General features: G+C 39.6%; 3 protein-coding genes across 11 annotated transcripts in view; 2 read left to right on the forward strand and 1 right to left on the reverse strand.

Annotated features, from left to right (window-relative positions):
• The first annotated feature begins 877 nt into the window (after nt 1-877).
• Nucleotides 878-17,108, forward strand: LOC138198960 (AP-1 complex subunit sigma-2). Of its 6 annotated transcripts, XM_069150778.1 has the most exons (8): nt 878-934; nt 1,650-1,828; nt 4,346-4,454; nt 4,584-4,721; nt 5,929-5,959; nt 9,885-9,947; nt 10,680-13,073; nt 14,281-17,108. In XM_069150778.1, exons 2-6 carry the CDS (start codon nt 1,650-1,652, stop codon nt 9,935-9,937), a joined length of 510 nt encoding a protein of 169 aa, XP_069006879.1. In that variant the 5' UTR covers nt 878-934; the 3' UTR covers nt 9,938-9,947; nt 10,680-13,073; nt 14,281-17,108. The 6 variants fall into 6 exon arrangements, with proteins under 6 accessions (XP_069006879.1, XP_069006881.1, XP_069006882.1 ...); XM_069150780.1 differs by lacking the exon at nt 9,885-9,947; XM_069150781.1 differs by lacking the exons at nt 5,929-5,959; nt 9,885-9,947.
• A 135-nt stretch (nt 17,109-17,243) lies between these two features.
• Nucleotides 17,244-20,814, reverse strand: LOC138198958 (synapse-associated protein 1-like). 2 transcript variants are annotated; one of them, XM_069150774.1, is made up of 9 exons: nt 20,378-20,814; nt 20,131-20,249; nt 19,984-20,050; nt 19,786-19,859; nt 19,556-19,695; nt 19,247-19,398; nt 18,869-18,927; nt 18,630-18,765; nt 17,244-18,541 (listed from the first exon to the last, which is right to left on the reverse strand). In XM_069150774.1, exons 1-9 carry the CDS (start codon nt 20,583-20,585, stop codon nt 18,417-18,419), a joined length of 1,080 nt encoding a protein of 359 aa, XP_069006875.1. In that variant the 5' UTR covers nt 20,586-20,814; the 3' UTR covers nt 17,244-18,416. The 2 variants fall into 2 exon arrangements, with proteins under 2 accessions (XP_069006875.1, XP_069006876.1); XM_069150775.1 differs by having other exon boundaries at nt 19,253-19,398; nt 20,378-20,813.
• Nucleotides 20,815-21,055: 241 nt separating this feature from the next.
• shroom2a (shroom family member 2a) overlaps nt 21,056-22,092 on the forward strand; it is a 33,624-nt gene continuing 32,587 nt past the window's right edge. Inside the window, exon 1 of one of the 3 annotated variants that reach the window (XM_069150770.1) lies at nt 21,056-21,354. The gene's annotated coding sequence lies outside the window, so the exon portion shown is untranslated. The remainder of the gene's footprint in view (nt 21,355-22,092) is intronic. The other 2 variants (XM_069150771.1, XM_069150772.1) reach the window with 2 other exon arrangements.

Consider the following 22,092-nt stretch of genomic DNA (forward strand, 5'->3'; position numbering starts at 1 on the left):
GTTAATTTTACTTCCAAGCAATCGGAGATGATCTTAAATATTTTAAGATGTAGTAAATATGTAGGCCAATTGGAGCCAGGAGCTGCTCATTGTAGCATTGTGATGGATGCATCATCTAATTTACTAATCGCACATAATATATCATCTGTTTAAACTACATAAAAAAGTGTTACCACAACACGTGAGGGCTTTATGAGGGTTTCATTTATTTTTTTATTAGGAACTAAACATCACTTTTTGGGACAATTATCTTGTGGGTAGAAGTTATCTTGTTCCCACGAGATAACAACCTGTGCACACAAGATTTAAAAAAAAAAAAAAAAAATATCACTTTATGGGACTTTTTGGGAATAGGAATCACCTGTTACATGAACAGATGTTTTTGAGCCCAGTAATGTGCAATAAGTGACCCATATCAGTCACACAAGATCACTCAAGTCACATTCACTTCCTGTATGTATTGTGGTTGGATGTAGAAATTGCTTAAATGCCACTCAAGGCAAAGTTTTAGTGTTTGTTGCTCAATTTCAAAATATAATGAGTTTATGCATTGTTTATTATTTTACCTGTCATAAGAAGCATATGAATTTCGTTATTTTGCCCGTTAAACACTTGTCATAGGTAGTATACTGTGGTAAAAACTACATTTACTCCTGGTTATTTCGCCTCTTTTTGAACATTCAGTGGAAGCGTGTGGTAAATAAGTTTTAATGGGCGGAACCCACTGATTTGATTGCTGTCCAAGGCAGCCAATCACGTTTACTTTATTTAGTTAAAGCATCCAAAAGGCGGGCACTACTAAAATATATCAGCCAATAAGAAACGCCATGAGCACCTCAGTGGCCAATCAAAAGCTCGATATCGACTGACCGTCTCTCACGGTCCCGTTGGGTGGCTCATTTCTTCATACGGGAATACGGTGGCATTATTCAAGGTAAGTAGTTTGGAGCACGAGTTATTTTACCTTCACATAAAGATGTGAACACAAACACGCACAAGGTGGCACGTCGTATTTTTAACAAGCCAGGCGGCGGCAGAACATGCTCCTGCTACCCGTTTAATACCGGTGCTCCCGGTGCTCCCGGTGTTCACGGTGCTCCCGGTGGGCTGTGTTGTGTTGTGAACGGCTGGACGGATTTCACTCATGTTTTTAGCTACTAAAGATGAAAAAGCATTTAAACTGGCAGTGAAAACGACCGTTTCGTGAGAGACTTTTTTTTTTTTTTTTAATGTATTGTGTTTGTGAATTGAAAACATGCAGGATGTTGTTGTTGGTCAGCTGTTAAGGCTGAACTGGGACCTGAAGTGAAATAGAGCGTTGTTTATCTGAAACACATGGCAGCACACAATTCATTAATTCATGCACATCCATTAATACACTTTTACGTGAATTTGTATTAATTTCCTGAATTTGATTGACCTGATTAAACTGAATATGTCAAGTATTATGTCTTGTGTTTGATGTGTTGCTGTAATTATTTTCTCAGTTGAACTTGTCAGAATCACACACAGCGGTGTGATTTGCTCTTTTGAATGCTTTTCGTCTCTTTCTGTGGATGTCTTTAACCACACACTCCTTCCTCTCATCTCCTCATTCACCGCTCCTCTGATTTTTTTTTTTTTTTTTTTTGTCATCTTGTCATTTTTAGATGCAGTTCATGCTTCTATTCAGTCGACAAGGCAAGCTCAGGCTTCAGAAATGGTACGTGCCTTTGTCTGATAAGGAGAAAAAGAAGATCACCAGAGAGTTGGTGCAGACAGTCCTGGCTCGGAAGCCCAAAATGTGCAGCTTTCTCGAGTGGAGAGACCTTAAGATCGTGTACAAGAGGTGGGTAGAAACTGGACTGTTTTTTTTTTTAACACTCGCAGATTAGAATATTTTCACACCTCCCTGGGCAATTCACACACCCACCATTCACAGACACAGCTCCGAACGGGGATCAGGAGAGAGTTTTACCAAAGAGATGAGGGCATCATGACTCCACTCAGACTACAACAAGAAAGGGCATTAATTTTGCCTCATTATATCCTGTTGCCGTGCCAACGGACAAGCAGGCAGACTTTTGGTGAACCCGGGCGACCCGACAGCGACGTACGAACAAAGCACTGGAGCTGCCGATCACACAGCGACTTTGCACTGTCGCTCAACCAGACAGATGTCACTACCTCCTACAGTTGAATAGTTTATTAGGTATGAGGAGGTTTTTTTTTCATGCGTCTGTCTTTTTTGCCTTCAACAATTGAGGGGTCACTTATTGGATCTTATTAAGACATAAATCTGCCATTAAAAAGTGATGAGGGCTGTTGACTCTGAAACTAGTTGTACTGCAGAGGTCAGAAGTTACCGTGTATATGTCTCCATAGAGAAAGAGATAGAGAAGAGACGGGAGTAACAAGATGTCTGGTCAGATTTGCGGGTACGCAGTTGATGTCTACAACCGAGCCTCAGGACACTTGAGTGGACACAATAAAGTGAGACAATAACAGTTCCTGTTGTTTGAGTTGTAGGCTGTTCATGATGTACAATCACACATCTTAAATATCAAATGTTAAAGGGCATCTGGAAAAGACGAGATCTGGAGCACCTTATTTTACATCCCGTGCAACAACATATTAAGACATGCTGTGTGTGGAAACGGAGCACACAGTTGTTGTAAGAGGATTTAAGAAGTGTAGCAACAGATGTTTCATCATACAGCCTGTCACTCTGAAGACATACAGCATGTTTAAGGCTGATGAATTGCTTGATTAATCAACGTGTCAAATAAAGTACCGAAAAATGGCTGTTATAAATTATATCGGTTTAAAGAGATCTAGTTGAAGTACTTGTTTTATTTGACCATCAGCCCGAACCCCGTATGTAATCATATTTCTATTAAAAATGACAACGAAAAGCAGTAGATTCTTTACATTTGACGAAGCGAATGTTTGACATTATCAAACTAGTTATATTACAAAACGACTGTTATATCCACGTCCTGCCTCAGTACGGTGTGTTGAGGCACCAGTCTGATGTTGGCTGATATACAGAGGTTCCTTCATCCTTAGAAAATGTGAAAGTTTGCTCCGAACCAAAACCAACACTTCCGACAACTCGCTAGAGAGCACTGTGCTTTAGCAGTCTAAATTCATAAATGCCATGCCGGGTCTTATCTGATGCGTCTGGGATCAGAGATAAGGCTGGATCCGTCGCCAGAGGAACTCCTTTTGCTGGAAGAAACATCAGGAGGGTTTATTTGTTCAGAATCACTTGAAAGTTTTGTTGTTACTCCGGTTCTGGTTTCTGTTTTTCATTTTTTAATAATGGTGTCTTGTAAGCCTGTTTGGTCTGGACATATTGTTTGTGCATGACACAGTAAGAAAATTAATCGGATCAAATCAGGGTTGTTGTTTTTTGGGCAATTCAAAATGTAGCTCCAAGAAAGGCTCCGAACTTTCTGCCATGAGTGAAAAAGACATTATGACCCTTTAAAGTCATAAGCAATATAATGATAAAAGAAAGAAATACCTTAAAGACAAATATACTTGTACTGTAAACAGAGTCATAAGCCATGCAGCAGCAGAGTATGGATTTACTGTGAGAGGTTCAACCCGTTGACTTCCTCTCGCCATGCATGCTGGCACGAGTCCACTACAGTAAAAATGCTGCCTCACTCCTCTGGACCACAGGCAATTAAACTACTGAACTGAACCCTTTGTGTTTCCCGAGCTCGGCTGTGCCCTGCATTCAACTGCACAGACAGTAGACGAGGACGGAGTGAACCACGAAAACAATCAAGGATTCACATTCAAACAGTCCAACCAGAAACAGACTTCAATACTGCCAGCAAGCTGCCACTCTGTCATGTTTGAGACTCGAGCCAGTTATTTTTGCTTGTCTGTGTAAAATATACTGCGCAGTTCGTTGTGCCCTGCTTGCAAGGGATCAACTGACCAGCTCCTTTATTAGCCAATCATCACATGCTTAAAGAGTGCCCTGGGATTTATCAGGGATCAGGCACCATGGCAGAACGGGGTTTAACTGATTCAGCCTTCTGCATCCGGCTCCTGGCTTTTGAATGCATACCTTGTGCACAGTAAACAGCAGTCCTCAATAATAACGGAGAGGTGCTCCCTCGGCACCATTTCACTGAGATGGGAGACAGTATATCGCTTGAAGAGCCCGTCTGACTGATTTAAAAAAAAAAAAATGCATGAAGTCAGCTCCTCTTGAATTCACTCTGTCTGGATGACGTTGCAAATTTCACAACAAAAGATGCTTTTTTTCTTTCTTTTTTTTTATGATGCTATTGTTTGTTGTTTGGCTTGTGGAGTTGAAGTTGTTTGGCTTGTCGCTGTGTTGCAGATATGCCAGCTTGTACTTCTGCTGTGCCATAGAGGACCAGGACAACGAGCTCATCACACTGGAGATCATCCACAGATATGTGGAGCTGCTGGATAAATACTTCGGCAGTGTGCGTTCATGCTGTCACTGTTTGTCTTTCATCTATCTGTACTACAGTAACTTACGTTTGTCACCTGTTGAGCTTCAACTCAAAAACCTTTTCATTCATAATCAGTATTATGTAACTTTTCGTGTACAGGTTTGTGAGCTGGACATTATTTTCAACTTTGAGAAGGCCTACTTCATTCTGGATGAGTTCCTGCTGGGTGGGGAAGCTCAGGAGACGTCCAAGAAGAATGTACTGAAGGCCATTGAGCAGGCTGACTTGCTACAGGAGGTAAGGATTCATGAAATCCACGTGGGAACCATAACTTTATACTACTGGATAGGTTTCTCTCTTTTCTTTTCAACCCTTCCCTTCCTTTTTGACTTTTCAGACCAGAGGTGAAGTAGAAAGAGGAGTGAATAAGAGTCTGCATATTTTACACAAGTGCGCAACTACTTCCTCACTTAAAGTTCAGATTTTTATGTTTCTAGTTCTGGTTAATTTGGTAACATCCTTGTTTATTGTGTGTGACAGCAAGTTTGGTTTCATACTTAATTTGCAAAGTCATTTGTTGATTATTTATTTTTTGTTTGTTTTCTTATCGACACATCAACCTTTGCACCAAAACAAAGTGCAAAAAGCGTTTGGGCCTTTTTAACTATGTTGTATGGACACTAGCCACTTGGCTATGGGCTCGCCCTTACTCCGTATATGAGTGGAAAGGGCCGGGTTACTCCTTCACCACAGCTACTGGACCATAAATCCAACTTCACTGTGTTTGTTCCATTACTGGTTCAGATAAAATTACAGAATGGAAATACATTGCTGGTCACAACTAGTATAAACTGCTTTTTATTTGTTCAAGTTTTGTTCAAGTCCACACATAATTTAAGTGCTTAAAATGCACTTGACTTAGATGGTGACAGCTGCTTTGGTACGACACTCTCAGGTCAACCCAGAGTTTCATAAAAGACTTCCTGTTTAGCTCCTATCACCGCAGTGGTGGGACTTATTGAAGGTGCATTTTTGTGTGCTGAATTTAATTCCTTAAAAGAAATAATACTCAGATTGAATCAAATGTTTTACTCTTCACTACAAGAAATATGGACTTTTTAACTAGAGCTACTTAACCCTCCACTTAAAGGGAGTCTTGAATGTTGAGTTTATGTGTCTTCCTGTACTGAAGCACTGCTCTGTTAAGTTGTGCTTCACGGTCGTTCTCTCTTACACATTTTCACACACTGATCAGTGTTTCACTCCTGATGACCACGTCTGTCTGTATCTGTCAGTTTTGCATGATGGGTATAGTCCTCAGATGCTTTACGCTGCCTTGTTTTTGCAAATTGTTCTCATTCATTTCTTGTAATTTTCTTTCCACGGACCTCCACAGATACTTTATGTGTCTTGTATTTAGTTCTTGCTTGATCTTACTCTTGATTTCAGCTGACTCATCTCTCTCTCTCTTTGCCTGTGTATTCTTCACTGTTGTGATTTGCAGAATATAGACTTTCAGACGCGTCTGTTTGCAGGTACAGTTTACTAAATGAACCTTGCTGTAGTGTTAGAGCAGTAGCCTCCTTAGATGGACAGTAGATTCATCAACACAATGCTAAAGCGCACAGTAACAACACAACAGCAACAGCAGTAGTTCAAGTGTGAGGAGCACACAGTGAATGTGGAAGTTGCTGATGTGTTTTTCTGCCTCATATTGACCTCACATCAACGCTGATATCTGTGATGTCACTATAATCCAGCACTGACCAGTAACTCTTCATCCGCAGCATATTTACATGAAGTAGCTTCATACAGAAGTTTGCATTTCCAGGGAAAACTTACTTTAGAAATGTACTTAGTTAACTTAATTTTGATCCAAATAGACTTTTTTCAAAAAGTCTATGGTTAATGGTCGGATGTGAGCAGAATTCAGGTTCGAGTCCCAGAAACACAGTGTGATTGTCTGCATCGCTGAGACCATATTAGCATTTCATATAGAGGGAGTGTAATCGCAGTATAGAAAAACCAGTGTGACAGCAAGTCGAGTTTTGACCGTGAGCACAGTCAGCAGTATCCAAACAAACTCTGGTCACAGCACCACAGCTGAGTTTCAGCTTCAGTAAAAAAAAAAAAGAGGCTCAAAGTCACATCACTTCCTTGATGTCATATATCTTAACTTAAAGCTTAAACATGTCGTTTATCAGATGTGTTTACCCTGCAGTCATCAAATTAATAAGAAGTTGTATGTTTCAGCAGAGATAACTTTTTTGAAATCTCCGTAGAGAATCAAAAACAAACTAACAAACAATTTTTCAAGATGAGCGTGTGAAGGCAGTTTTTCACGTTGAACATGCAGTGAATGAAATGTCCAGTGTATTTGGTGGCACATAGTAGTCGAGTATAATATAGAAGTAATCAGTCAGGCAGGCAGCAGCCTGATGAGTCTGCTGGATTTATCTGCTCAACAGTTAGTCGGTCAGTGCACCAAAATGCCGGGCTAATGAGTTCTGGGAAGAGAAATCAGGCCACTGCTGACAGCCCATAACATCCACTGGAGAAAAGTGATGGGAGCTACAGAGAACCGCCAACACTAGATTCCTATTGGACAATATCTTCAAAGTGTTGGCTATTAGTGACTAAAATGTGTATCTGAGGTTGAACATTTCAACAGTTTAAAAATAAATTTACTATCAAATATGTTCAACATAAAATGAAGAAAATAAGGATTGGTGGTCTCAAGTATGAACTGTATATGAATTAACAACAAATCATTTCTTTGTTTTGTCATTTTATTTGACAGATCTGCTATAATATTGTGAATGAAGTTATTTAGGGTGACAATGTTTAGACCCCCCTTATGTTCCCAAGTGGAAATATAAATTATCCCAAAGTAAGTGATGAAGTGAGCGATGAAGTCGGGAAGCATTAGGAAATGTGAAGGTGGTCCATCTCCATTAGCTGTGAGGCAGCTGCTGCCTGGCCAAGTCCATAATCCCCCGAGGACAAACTGTGAAGCTGTTCATTGATTTACAGTCAGCTGGACCATCAGGTAGCTGCACTGTAGAGAACACACTGTCCTATGATACTTAAAGGATATGGTAACTTCTTAATGTAGGCTTTTTCTTTTTAAGTGCATGAAGAGGGCGGCTGTTTAAACTCATTTAGTTGATTTTCTCGGAAGAAGTTGGTCAAAAGCTCAATCCAAGTGGACGCTGAGAGGACGGAGGGAAGGAGATCTCTGATTGGCTCAATTCTCTATTCATAGAGCCAGAGTGAAGACTCAGGGAGTTTGCCAAATGAGGAGATCTTGTAAATGTCCTAGACTCCGTCCAACCAGGCTCGTGGTAACTACTAGACTGGTGCAGTCAGTCAGTCAGCATGAGTTTTCAGTTGTGCCGTGAACTTCTACCTGCATGTACTTCAGTCAGCGTGACTGTCTTCACAGCTCTGAGTGAAAGAAACATGACGCAACGTGAGGGTCATAACAGACATGAGCTTGAATATATACAACATGTCTGAATACACTCAATTTCACCAACAGGCAGTATAATCCAACACTGTTCAGTTTGGACGAAGCTGGTGGGCATTTTAAATTGGTATCATTTCGACCTTATTACAGACCATCAAAGACGATTATTTTCAATGGACACAATCTGTAATTTAAAAAAAGTAATACTAAATTTGATTTGTAACTAGAAGTGAAAGAGCTATGCTGCCTGTGTGAAGACCAGCCTCATGTTATACTAACAGCACTGAATGAAATGTTCAACAATAACACTGTTTTAACAGTATTTCACATTTATTCATACTAACATTATGTCGTCAAGTTGTTACACATTCTAATTAATGCAAGATGATGAAGGATGAAGATCCTGTGGCCCATGAAAAGACCAAAACCAACAAAGTGTTGATCCGTCTGTCTGCGTAACCCCGTTTGTGTCCACTGATGTTGCAGATCTTTTAAACAGCTCACAGACAAAAGCTCTGTAATTTCCTAAAACATCAGGGCGCTGCAGGTTTTGGCAGACGTGACTTAATCAGGATAGAAGAGAGGAGGAACACACACCTGTGTTGAAGAGCTGCTGACCACCGACACAAAATCGTATTCATTTAAAACTGATGTTTTGAAATTCGTTTTTTTCAGGGTAAAAAAACAAGTATAAGAAAGGTACAATATGTTTGACGAAAAAACTGAAATGGTCCATAAAATGTCGCTAAAAATCGCAGTCCTTTTTAACCTTTTGGATAATTGGTGCTCTCGCAGTATGTGGGCGTGATTGAGGGCACTTCCCTCCGTGATGGAGCACATCTGTGTCCCATCTCCTCCATAGTGCCTGCAGTCGTGTCCTCTAATACGCTGAAGACAAAATGATAATAATTTTGCATCATAGTCTGTGTGACCACTTTTCCTTCACACAAACGTTACTTGATCAAAACTAAATAGTGCACATGTCATGCACTGTTTTCTGTCGTGGATTAATACGCAGTTGGTGTGCTAGAAAGTTGGTCTGACAGCAGGATGATAAATGTGGGATTGACTTAAGATAAACTGGAAAGTGTGTGTTCGTACTAATTAAGGAACAAGTCACGCAGTGCAGCAGTGTGACGCTTTGATGTGTTTTTAATGGAGCTCTGTGGCACGGAGGGATAAGAAGCTGCTTTGGATACATCAGCGATACTTGTTAGTTTTGGTCTTTTCACGGGTTACTAAAACATAAATATAACCACCAGCCAGAAAACAAGCATTATTGGTGCACCAAAGGAATGAACACATTAATAATTAGTTATTATTGTCATTATGTTTGTTTTATAATCAGGACAGCAATCAGATCAAATTCAAGATGTTGAATGTTTCAGTTGCTGTAAATGACTAACGGAGAAACAATTTAGTTATTAAACCCCGTCACGGTGTAATTTGATAATCAGGCTACTCAGCTGGAGCTTGGAAAACATAAGAACGGTGGCACATAAGATGATAAACAAACAGAGAAAGTCCATTCATAGATTGTAATATTGGGGATAAAAGTACCAGAAAATCTGGACATAACGTGCATACAAGTTTGTGGATACCAAAAACTGCTCAGTAAAAACAATGCAGGGGCGTTTGGGGCTCGTTTTGGAATCGGGGCCTTGTGCTTCTAGGCATTAGTAAGTGCATAGAGCCGTAATTACATTGAAAACATGCCGCAGGAGATTTGGTCAAGGCAATTTTAATAAGCCTTTAATGAAATATTTCTCCGGAGCCGGCCATAACTTTGGTGCCAGCAAGCAGATTTTCTTTTAGAAATAATGATGCCTCAGAAGATTTCTCTGCATGGGAGACATCAGATAAAATGAACAGATGTCCCCGCACTGCTCCCTGAGTCCATCCCGCAGATGTGTAGATGTTGTAGGCTGCGAGTTGAGCGGCGGTGCATCATTCTGTTTGTCTTTGTCCTTATAAACGTGTTTGCCTCACAGGTGTGATGATCCCAAATATGGCCTCTGAGTCCTCTGGTCTTTTCCAGAATTAGGCCTGCTAAGGTGAATACTCTGTGTCTGTGGATTTAGGTTGTGTGTACATCTAGAGTCCTGTAGTCTCCGTGTCTTTACTTGATGTCAGTGTGTGTGTGTGTAGCACAAGTTCCTGCTGTTTCAGACGGTCTCCACGGTCTCGTTCCTGGTCTCCTGTTAATAGTAACTGTGTCTTCACAGCTGACAGCATGTGTTTGTATTGGAAACAGAAGTCTGTCGTCATCTGTCTTCGTTCTCCATTTATGTGTTAACATTTCATGGACACTGTCCACTGCAGAGTCTTTAACATGATTACATTCAGGCAGTTTTGGATCTGTCTGCCCACAGTTAGTTCAAATGTGATGTTGCATTTTTACTTCTGTTTTACTGCTTTTTGTGTTGTATTTTTCCGCTTATTGACGTAAAACAGACATTTTTAAATTAAGATAAGCTCACTGTTTCTAGTCTTTAAGGTAAGGCTATATGTAGGCTGTAGCTTCAAATTCATCATGCATATATTAAAAAGGGTTTTGAGTCTTTTCCTCTTATTCCCAGCACAAAAGTGAATAAGCAGGCTTTTTACGAGAACATTGCTTTAATTGTAAAAGAAAAAGCAGTTGTGAGGGTTGTTTGTCTTGAATGGACTCGTCTTGCCTGCTGCTCTGCCTCCTGCATGTCCTGTGGGTGAAGTGTGACGTGAGCTGGCTGTTACGACTCAGTGTTTGTCTTGTTTTCTAAGCTGTGTGCATTTCTCTCCCCCAGCCCCGTCATGAGTACTTTAATGTGCCTGTGTACTGATTGGCTGCCATCGCTGCCGCCGCCGCCGCCGCCGCTGCTGCTGCTGCTGCTACTATCCACCCTGCATGCTGAGCTCCTCAGTGCCTGGCACCTTTCTTTCTGCCCTCTGAGCACCTGACACTGTCATTGGTTTGGGTGTCTTACAATATTCTCAGATTCAGTTCAGATCCATACACGACAGTCATGATCCAATATTGTCACAATATTTAAAGTACATTTTTAAGTAAATGGTAACAACCTTCAGGCTGGATTGGATATTTTTATGGTAGCCATTGATGTTCTGTAATGACGGCATGAAAACATACATTTTTAATATCACCAATATGTTTAATGACTCATTACAAATGTTGTGGTGATGTATTGTTACTTTCAGGGACCTTAAAGTTCTGAAAGAAATCTAGTAAGTGGACCTTGAGTTAAGGGTCTCTTATTTTATCTGTTTCCAAAGTGAAAAAAAATAAACAAATTTGATGGTCAACAAAATCATTTTACAATTTTTTTTTTACTTTTAAGTCTGCACAATGTTGGATCAGGATGACGCGTTCAAAAACATCGGATTTGGGTCGAACGGGACAAATAATATCGATGTTATTTCCTCATCACCTCTTTTTCGGTTCATTTATGCTATTGCCACTCAAAGTATGTGGGGGAAGTCTGCCCCCTGTTGCAGCGGTTGTAGCACGGGTGCACAAGTGTGTCTGTGTTTAAGTTTCCTTGAGTATATTTTAAGTGGGAAAAAAACAATTTGAAAAGAAAACTTGAAAACCAGATTATAAAATATGATGCTAATCTATTTAAACACAGATTCCAGGCTCATGACCTTCACACTTAAATTATTATGTCCAAGAGGTGTTTGTCCCATTAGTTTTATCATCTGTATTTTTATCGGTTGCCTCACAGGTCATGTTTTTGTGTGAATTCATGTTATATCAGTAATGGGTAGTGAGTGAACGTCATGTCTGTTCCTTCGCCATGTCTCTTGTTGATTTGTCAGTTTTGTTTGTGTCTTCTCACTCCACGTTGTACTTTATGTATTTGAGGTTTTGTCCTTGCTGTGATTTCTAGTTATTTCTATTATAAGTATGAAAATGAAAACCTGTGTTCAGACTATAGCACACACTAGAAGACCTTGTAGCTTTTAAATTGGAGTAGTCATTTTTTAGTCTTTTAAATTATTTATAGACCGTGACCTTTCCTATTTAAATGAATCGAGAGAAGCCCACTCTCAAGGTAAGTGTTATGAGTGGGATTATGATAAAGAAATATTGCACTTTGCACTGATTAACTAAGGGTTCATTAAGTTTTTCTAATTGAAGATGCTAATAGAAATGTAAAACCAATTGAAATAATTAGCCTTACATGTTATTTGTCTATGGTTAATAAATGCACACTGAATTAAGCACTAATACGGTTTTATATGATCTTTCATTGTTCATCTCTGTACTACTAATCATCTCAAATTGCATTAATAGACCATCCCGATGACCTGAGCGATACATTTATCAATGTATATAATGGGTAATAAAAATATTGTTTATGATCCTTTGTCAATTAAAACCGTTGGTGTTTTTCATTTATGTAACAGATGTTTGCCTGAGTTTATGTTGTTTCCCCTCCATGTGGCACCTTCTGAAGTTCATGCTGACATCAACTGATGTACTTTTTGCTGTGAATGTGTTCTTCTGCTCCACAAACAAACTGAATGTGTCTGCGCTCAGCTCCAATTGCTTTGTAGACCAAGAGAGTGTAATACACCTGCAAGTTCACTAGAGGGCAGCATGTCGGTGTGAAAGATAGAGCGGTGTAAAAAGTAGAAGCTAGTGAGATGACAGGTCGTGATAAAGGTCAAGAGGTTGTTGGGTGGTTGTTGGGTAAGTAAAACAGCAGACACTAACCCAGGAAACCAGGGTTTGAATTCACAAGAAAAAGATGAACGTTTATTTAAAGACATCTTTTCCTCAGCAGGTAGTTGATGCCCAACAGTAACCATGTGGTTTGTTTTCCTCGTTACCACGGTTTTTTTTTTGACATGTTTGCGAGGTAACGCCGTGACACTGACACACTGTCCTCTAGTGGACTGACGGTTGTATTACACACTGTCGCGATACAAAGCGAAGGATTCATCATTCCAACAAAATACTCCGAGTGAGACGTCTATAATTGGTGAATAATACATAGTCTTTGTTTCAAGGTTGTGGGTTGAACATTTTGCTGCGTAAACGACGTGGCGCCACAGAGGTCACTGTGTAGAAGTGTGTCGTTTTCCTCCTCTTAACATACAGATATATTTCTGTCTCACTGCTCTGATGAAACTCTTTACTCTTTACTTTGTGCTGAACCTTGTTTTAGGATGCTAAAGTAAGTGCTTTGTTTTTTTTTCTTTCTGACACAAACCACCAGCTCTGCTGATTTCCTGTGTACAGTCATCCACAGTTTGTGACACATTGGTTAACATACAACTTGGATACAGAAGTAAACATGCATCAAATAATTTGTTAAAGTATGAAGACCAATTGTTAAATCCATTTGAGGTCACCTACCTCTCATCTTATTTTTGTTTAGTTTTTTTATTTAAAATTTATAATTTTCTTTTTGCAAGTTTGTGTACATGAATATCATACATTTCATACATATCATACATAACTATTTGTGTTTTAGTGTCACATCACAAAATATTAACTGAATAGCAAAGTTGTGTTTTGATCACAATGAGACCCTTTCACTTTTACATGTATTCATTTCATTCAACGTCAAGATCAAAAATGTTGATTAGTGCAGTTTTAAATGGACTCCGTGCTATTGAACCAATGTTTTTCTGAGAAGGCCCCCGTCGTGTTTATATTATGCACATGTCTGCCCACAAGCATGTGATCATCAACTCCTGCTGACAGTTTCACTCTATTCCACTGGTTTAAAGTTGGTGGCAGCTAAAAAAAAAAAACAGCTAAAGAACATATCAATGTCCTCACAAAGACAGTGAAGAAGAAGACTGCAAGTTAGCAAACATGGACGTAAACAATGAACAAATCCAAATATGGCAAATTTACTAACGTTATGATGACTCGACAGATTTATTCGATCTGTAGGATATGCTAAATGCACTTTGGTGAGAAACTTTAAATGTAAAAGAAAATCGTATATGTTTACAGGAAAACTCTACTTTAACTTTAACGATTAAAAACATTAACAAATATGAATGTAACATTTTTAGGTCGTACTTTAGGATTTATCGCTAAAAGCCTCCTCTTTCACTTTACATGTATTCATTCTTATTCAATGTTACCATCCATAATCCTGATCGGTGCAGCTTGAACTCAACTGCACTCTCAAATCCATAAATACTGATTCAGGACGTGTCGCGTAAACTAAATGGTTGTCATGTCCTTAAAATATCTCCCCACCGCTACTGTCGTTGAGGCGGTGGTGACACTCCAGCAGATAAGTGGTGGTGTCAGAGAGTGTGTGTGTGTGTGTGTGTGTGTGTGTGTGTGTGTGTGTGTGTGTGTGTGTGTGTGTGTCTCACTGAGCGCTTCACTGGAGCTGTGGTCCTTCTCTCCCTTCACAGGAAGCAGAGACCCCTCGCAGCGTGCTGGAGGAAATTGGACTGACATAAACACTGTCCTCATCAGCATCCACTTTCCACACACGCCTTCATATGTCAGCTACTCAGCTGGATGTAGCTGATAACACTGATACACACACACACACACACACACCAACATGGTTTTCCTGTGCATCTATGTTCTACCTTTCTTTCTATATTCTAAAGACAAACAACGTAGCAGTGTTTGTGTATTTCCTACTGAGTTACTTATTCGTTCAGTGCAACGACATTAACTGTTACCAAGACAGAAACGCAGCTTAATGAAGCTTTATGCTGCTTTCAAATCCTCCCTAAGATGCTGTACTGAGGGAAGTTCTGCTTGATTAGGATTCGACCAAAGTCGATGTGATCACTTTATTCTGTGAAGTAAAAATATGTTAGTCAAACCCTCAGAAGAGGATAACATATTATTAAGGGAAGTCAAAAGTGTTACATTAATAGAACCAAAGAGTTGTTACATCTCACCTATTATATTTTCTCAGACATAGATAATAGTTTTAAGCCAACATCTTTCATTTCATATATACAAACACTGTAATGCACCACTGCAGTCTAACTTGAAACGACTGTATAGTGGCTAATGTCAAATGATGAGGGTTCCTTCAGTTTACAGGCCGTTATCACTCCTATAGTCCCGTTGTTTGGTCTATGGGTTTCTAATGGCAGATCCCACTTAATGTTGAATGCCTTAATCAATGATTGTTGTCCATATATAAAAAGAGAGAATATATTACTGTTGTTTAACAGAACCATTTGCATGTCACTGCAATGTAGCAGGTAAATACACTGGATTGATTTTATTTATGTTTCATGTGCAAGAACTAGTTAACGGTTGTTTTTCTTCATGTTCAATACTGTGATTCTCTTTTATTTTTTTATTAAAGCCTTTCAGTGAATGAAAGATGCAACCATAACTGATGTCACTAAAGTAAATGATTAGTATTGTACATTCTCACATAGGAACACAGGAGTTTTTGATTCAAAGCTAAATTAATACATTTCTGGTCACTAAGTGGCAGAAAAACTTCAAAGCAAGACGTCAAAGACAAAGGCTGTGTTCCAAACGATGTACTTCCCTTAGTACACTCACATAGTACTTTTACACGGTAGGACTGTTGCTTTTGTAGTACTTGAAATTGTTGTCTCAAATCACACACTTGCTGTTCTGCACTTAGTGGAATTAAGCGTAACATTTGAACGCATCCTCTGCCAACCTACAGTATCTGCCATCATTCATTATTTTACCCAGAAATGATCTGCAGCTTCTTCAGTCGCTGAAATTTGAAAGTCATTTCGGTTAGTGGTCCCTACCGTTCCGCTGCGTGGCCAAAATGGTGACAATCGAGTGTGAAAAGTGTCCAGTGTTTCAAAATCTTTGGACCGTTTTTAGGGCATCAACTTGTAGCGCACTGCAAGTTTCCCTACTTGTCAGTGTGAATGCACTTATGCACTCAAAGTAGTGAGTGTTATTATATAAGTACGCCATTTGGAGCACAGCAAGAGACCCGAAACATTATGGATTCATTAAGTCCAGCCTACATTAACATCATGTCTTGGTATGAACTATTTTCTCTCCTTCAGCTCTGTTTTAACATCGTCTCCTGACTTACTCTGGATTTGTAACCGCTAAATGGGCCTTCACCTGCTGGTCACTCATTTTGCAGGTCTGGCTGAGTTGTACACGGAAGGTTTATCAGGGCTCGTCTGCTGGAACATAACCATAAACTAAAAAGAGGCTGAGAGCTACAGAATTTTGATTTCTTGCAAAAGCTATCCCTTTATTATTACACACACTGATTGAATTTAATGCACATTGATTAATAGACATTTAAATTTACACGTAATGCAGTTGGATTAGGTTTAACTAGATGAATTGGATAAAATGAGGGTAAATACTATAAATATCTCTTTAAACCCTACTTTGTAATAAACAGTATTCAGTACCAAACCTTTGTTAATCATTCAGAACAATGACTAATAAGACATTTAAAAGCAAAGGCATCTGTTTGAGTATTCCCCACCAACTCACCATGTATTTTCACTTACCTTTGCTTATTCAGACCACTTTGGGGGCTGCAAAGACTGAGCTTGATTGACAAGTCCCTCACCCTCATGTTAACTTTGTCCACATGCTATGACACAATCACTTTACTCAGCATTTCATTCTCTATTCTAACCTCAGCTCTCCCCGACTACAACCTGAGCAGAGGTCTGATCAGGAAGACGACCTGAAAGTGGAGTGAGGGAGGGCAGTTTTCTCTGTTGAAGCCGTTTCACTGTCTACCCCAAACCAGTAGTTATTCAGAACTAAATGACCTGTGACAGCCATATGTGACACACTGTACAGCATGTAAACTACCTGTTTAACTACTGTGACTTAAAAAAAAAGAAAAAAAAAAGAAGGGACTAAGCATAGAATAGCAATAGTGTCGTGAACCCTTGCAGAGTATTACAATTTTTTTTATGTCCTAAAACGTGAACCTTTCCACACATGTACACACTCAAGTCCTTGGACATAGGACTGTACTAATATAAACCGGCATTCACTCTGTATTATAAGTTCAGTATGTTTGTTTAAACCAAACTCAAACTCTAAACTCATCTATTGCCTCTTTTATATGACTCCATATCAGCATTTTAATGTGTAATTGATGGTGCGTTGTTTACTGTATCTGAAAAGTGTGACTGATAGAATCGCTGCTGTTCTATATTGTGTATAATGTGAAACATGCAGTCGTTACATGAGTTGTCAAGTTCAGCAATAAAGAGCTCTCAAGGTTCAGACAGACTGTCGTAAACAGCCGGCTTCCTCATTCATTCTGCGCTTGTCACTCACACACAGCACATCAGGAGCACACCGACCTGTGTTAGTGGTGAAAAGAAGACGTGGCTCAAAGTGTTGTTTAAGACGAGTAACACAGAACGATAATAAAGTTGATATTTAATCAAATTCAACAATACATAGACTGCAGTTTGCATAAGCATCAACACAACACAGACTTTGGGTTTGTCTTTCAGAATAAAAGTCTGCTATGAACAGGAAGAACACTAAGACACTAAGTATGTCAACATCCTACAGTAAAACAACAAATTTGATCACAAATATAAATGTTTGTGTCAGTGACATAAGTCCATGAATACATTGTGTTAAATTCTAACCAGAAATACACTGTTGACAGAATTTCAAAAGTGATATCAAAATAGGATATCAAAAGTTACTAAAAACCAACAAACGAAAAGATCGATAAAAAAAAAAAGGAAAAGAAAACAGTTGGCTCAGTTATAAGATAAACTTGAAACAAATACTTTCCTGTTCACGTGAAATCCACCAGAACTCCCAGAAAAAGTCCCTGGATTTGGTTCATGCTATTCAATTCATGTTATTTCTGCAACAGGCTGGCATCAGTAAGGCCAGAAAGGCACATCAAAGTCTCCGGTCTAAGATTTTATACTTTGGTTTAAATAGTTTAAGTTTCATTACCCAGAATTTACTATATAATCAATAATATCGCTTTAATGTCTAAAATGTAACTTAAAAACAAACCTATGTAACCTGTGAAAGAAGACATAGCACATTCTTTCCCTTATTAGTAAATTGCACTCCTGCTCAACTCAATATACTCACTGGTTTTGTTGCTTCAGCCTCCCTTGGTCTGATGTAACCAGTAGCTTATATGGGCTAATGTTAACCAATGGTTGCATGTTTTATATAGATATTGGTGTGTAAGAGATGTTGCTGATGCAGTTTTGTCTTTTCTCTACTTGTGTCTCTGTTATGCTTTAGCTTAACAGTACTTCTAGTATTTAATATTATCCTTTTCATTGGCTTGTTAGGGTCGATTTTTAATCTTCTGTGAAGACTTACCCCAGGACCACAATACAAACCTGTGCTGCATGACAGGATTTATTCTCATCTATTTACCTGAAAAACTAATAGGGTGACAGCAACCGTGTGCTGAAATATTAATGATGCTCTGTGGTCATTTTTCCATTCTCAGAGTTCTTGGAGAACCAGCATTGTAATAAATCACGACACAGTTCCTGACCTTAAATGTGCCTTTCAAGCAGTTCAAGCTGAGGGAGCTTGTTTAATTACTCTAACTGTCGTCCTTCAGCATCTCTTCGATCTCTCTGTCCCAGTTGTCGTCACGGTTCTCATTATCAGTCAGCACGTCGTACTCTTGAAGTTCCTCCTGCAACTCTCTTTCCCAGTCTGTAGTCTCTGAGAAAAAAAAGAAAAGAAAAAGAAGCTGAGTCACACATTGAACTCCTACAAATACATGATAACCCAGTTGAACTAAATTACTTGCCCTGTTGTTCTTCCCTCTTGTCCAGAACCAGCTGTTCCATTTCTTTGCGTAGATCCTCCTCATTTATCTTGCACGAGTCAAAAGCATCACTTACAAATTCGGACACAGGTGGACTGGTGGAGAGCTCCTCTTCATCCTTTAATAACACAAACAAAAGGTCAGCTTGTCAGAATTTTCCCAAACACTGCTTTAGACGGAATTATATTGTGTATTTTAGACTTTGATATCAGGTGGCTCACCTCTCTTGACTTTGGTTTGAGACTGTGGATGGCAGAGGACGTTTTCTGTTTAGCTACATCTGTATAAACGGTTATTAGACATCATTTTCAGTGATACTCATACTAAAATAATCCATATAATGTTGCTCCTACTACTGCTTTTAACACTTAACAAGATTATCTGACAAACTAAAGGTAAAATACTGTGTGCAAAAAGGTCTTAATGTTAACACACTCTTTGGTTTATTACACATTGAACCTGACCGCTCTTTTGTTTCAATCATGCTTAATATTTAGTGTAAGAAGCTATAAATTGAAAGACATCTGTATTTTCCTCTCTGACAACAACATTAGGATCAATCATGTCCTGAGAGTTTGACACTTGAGGTTCGACTGTACCCTTACGATGAGGATCCTCAGGACTGGAGCAAGTTCTCTCCTTGTCCCTCTGCTCTGCATCCTGTTGTGCTGCCAAGGCTGTGAGCTGAGCTGACTGTTTTATCAAGGACACTCTGTAGAAGTAATTCTTCCAGAAGACTTCCTCTTTCACCCTAAAAAAAAAAAAAAAAGAACAACACAGGGAAAAGGCAATCATCTCCACAGTGGAAGGAAATAAACATACCTATGTTTTTAATAAACACACATGTAAGGATGGACGCGCTGACAACAGTGCTCAACAAAGTTGATATGTAAGTGAAGCTCTCTCACTGTTTGGGAACCAGATGGAAGCGCATCTTCCGGAGGAGCTCATCCTCGCCCAACATCACCATGGCGATGGGATACATTTGCTCAAAGTCAAAGTGAAATTGCACCCCAGCAGGAGGGTCTCGCAAAAAATTTCTTTTGTCCTGTCACCAAAATAAATCAAATAGCAATATAGTGATGCACAATTGAACTATTTGTTTTATATAAAAGAAAGGTTTTGTGGGGTCACTCACAGCTGAGAGAGCTAAAATCTGTTGCTGTATGGTGTCCTCTTCATTATAGCCAACCCATGGTGGCACAGCAGCACCTGGGAACAAAGAAAACCGGCCTGTCGTTACTGTAATGTAAATGTATGTACGTGTAGTGTTTTAATTCAAGTTTAATTATGAGTTGAAATATAGACAGGCAAATAAAAACACCGAGGTATTTACCAAACTTTTTTGCATTTTTCTCCTGAACAAACTTTTCTTGTTCTTTCTGGAAATCACCCAAAATGGTCTGAGGGGGAAAAAAAACAACACAGTTTAGTACAAAGAAGAGGTGCAATAATTTAAATAACTGACAGCAAAGCTCTTTACCTTATCAATAAGTCCATTGATCTTCCCCTCCTCCACGCTTTTCTTTAAGGTCTGTGCTGTTTCAACGACGGACTCGGACAGTTTCTTTGTGGCACTGCTGGCGAAAGTAAACATGGAGCCTGCAGAGAAGCAGCATGCTGAGGTTACTGATGGCTGGCTGCTGCACTTTCACCAGAGTTACAACTCTGGTAGCCGACTAACAACAACAACAACAACATTAAAGCTTCATCAATTTGAACAAACTCACCACTGAAGCCCTTCGCTTTCTGGAGCAGTTGAGGTGGTTGAGCACTTTTCTCAACAGCACCGTCCTCCTCACTTTCAGCAGCAGCAGCCTTCGCTTTGTTTACTCCACCATTCCCGTCTTCATCAGCACCAACAACAGACTCGCTTTCTTGTTCAACTTGGCCATTTTCGTTTTCTATTCCGAGCCACGTCCCCCAATTCTTAAACATACTTTAAACACCCAGTCAAAAAAAAGTTCAAATAAGTTCATGAGCATGCTCTAAAGGTAATATTTTTTTGGTTGTATATGTCGGTTTTTCTGATAGTTTGAAACTAGGCGATAGCTGGTGACGTTATACCACTCGGCCACTTCCGCGAATTAGTTCGGTTTGACCCTCCTGCCGACCCTTAGGCTAAAACAAGTTGGCATGGCAACGCACGCGCTTTCTTCTACGAGTCTTTAACCAAGTTAATAGTTTCCTAACTGACTAATATACTGCGGACAAAACGACCTGCCCCTCCTGTTAGACTCTTTATTTTAATTATTTTTAAAGTCTCATCTTAAACGGGTTTACATCCCTAAATGTAAACTCTTCAAGGAGAAATCTCGCCTTTTGTACGCTTAACGGTAGATGACGCGCGCGAGCCGCGTCGCGCTCCGCTCGTTGTCCCGGTTCTCCGCGGACGGAGCTACTTGTAGCTTAGCTCGCGTGAACTCTCCCGGAGCGTGTCGGTGCCGCTCGGTCCGTGTCCGCGAAGCAGGATCCGGGTCGAACCGCTGCGTTTTGAAACGGTGTCAGTTCTCATCTTATTCCGCGAAGCCGTCCTGCACAATTATGTTACGACTAAAAAGTTGATTCCTTCCGAGTATAAAAAAAACAAACAAACCTCCCGGTTCCTGGAGATGAAGGATGTGTAACGAAGAGCCGGGACGTCGCTGCGTGTCGACCCGACGGAGCTCTCGTGTTCACCGGGTTGTCCAAAAGTTTTAATTCCCAGGTAAGGTCACCCCGTTTCATTGTGCCTTTTTTTTTTTTAATTTTTTTCTTTAATAATATCTTGTTTTTATATAAAATGTTTGGACTTGACGGTGTTGAAGTTAAATGTTGGTTTCGCACGCGGATCGTGTTTCTTTATTGAGGAGAGCAGGTCTGTTTAACTCGGCTCAGCGGGGCTTATTTGTCGGGACAGCCGAGGATGGTTCCCTTTGTGTTGCTCCACAGCGATAAGTGTGTTCATTTAAATCAAGTTAAAGTCAGCATGTCTGATTAGTGACAACAGGTGTTTCAAACTAGTCGCTCTCAGGACAGACGGGGACGAGACTTCATTTTAAATTAAGACACCGTAACTTCAGCGGACAGTCACTTTAACCGTGGAAGACATGTGTTGAAATAGGATTTCATAAATGCTATAGTCTTTTTATTTTATTGCCAAAAATAATCCTAAATTCAAACTGTCAATAGCCAGTTTTATCCTAATGCATTTACATCCATACTCCTGACAAATACAACTCTTGCCCCTGATATTATTATAGTGATCTTAGATTGAGTTTGCTCACAGCTATAGTGCAAAGCTTTGTAATGCCCATGTTTGAATTTCACTTAACACTGCCACGCTCTTATTATTTTTCTTTTGTTCCAGACATTATTGTCACTGATGCCAGTTTAATCCTACACCATATAAAAGACTAGGGATGCACGGTTTTTGATGGGTTTTTTCCCGCTGATATCTGTTATG

Source organism: Embiotoca jacksoni, unplaced genomic scaffold, assembly GCF_022577435.1.
Source record: "Embiotoca jacksoni isolate LCO1_2020_lvr unplaced genomic scaffold, fEmbJac1.0.p SCAF_16, whole genome shotgun sequence".
NCBI classification, from domain to species: domain Eukaryota; kingdom Metazoa; phylum Chordata; class Actinopteri; family Embiotocidae; genus Embiotoca; species Embiotoca jacksoni.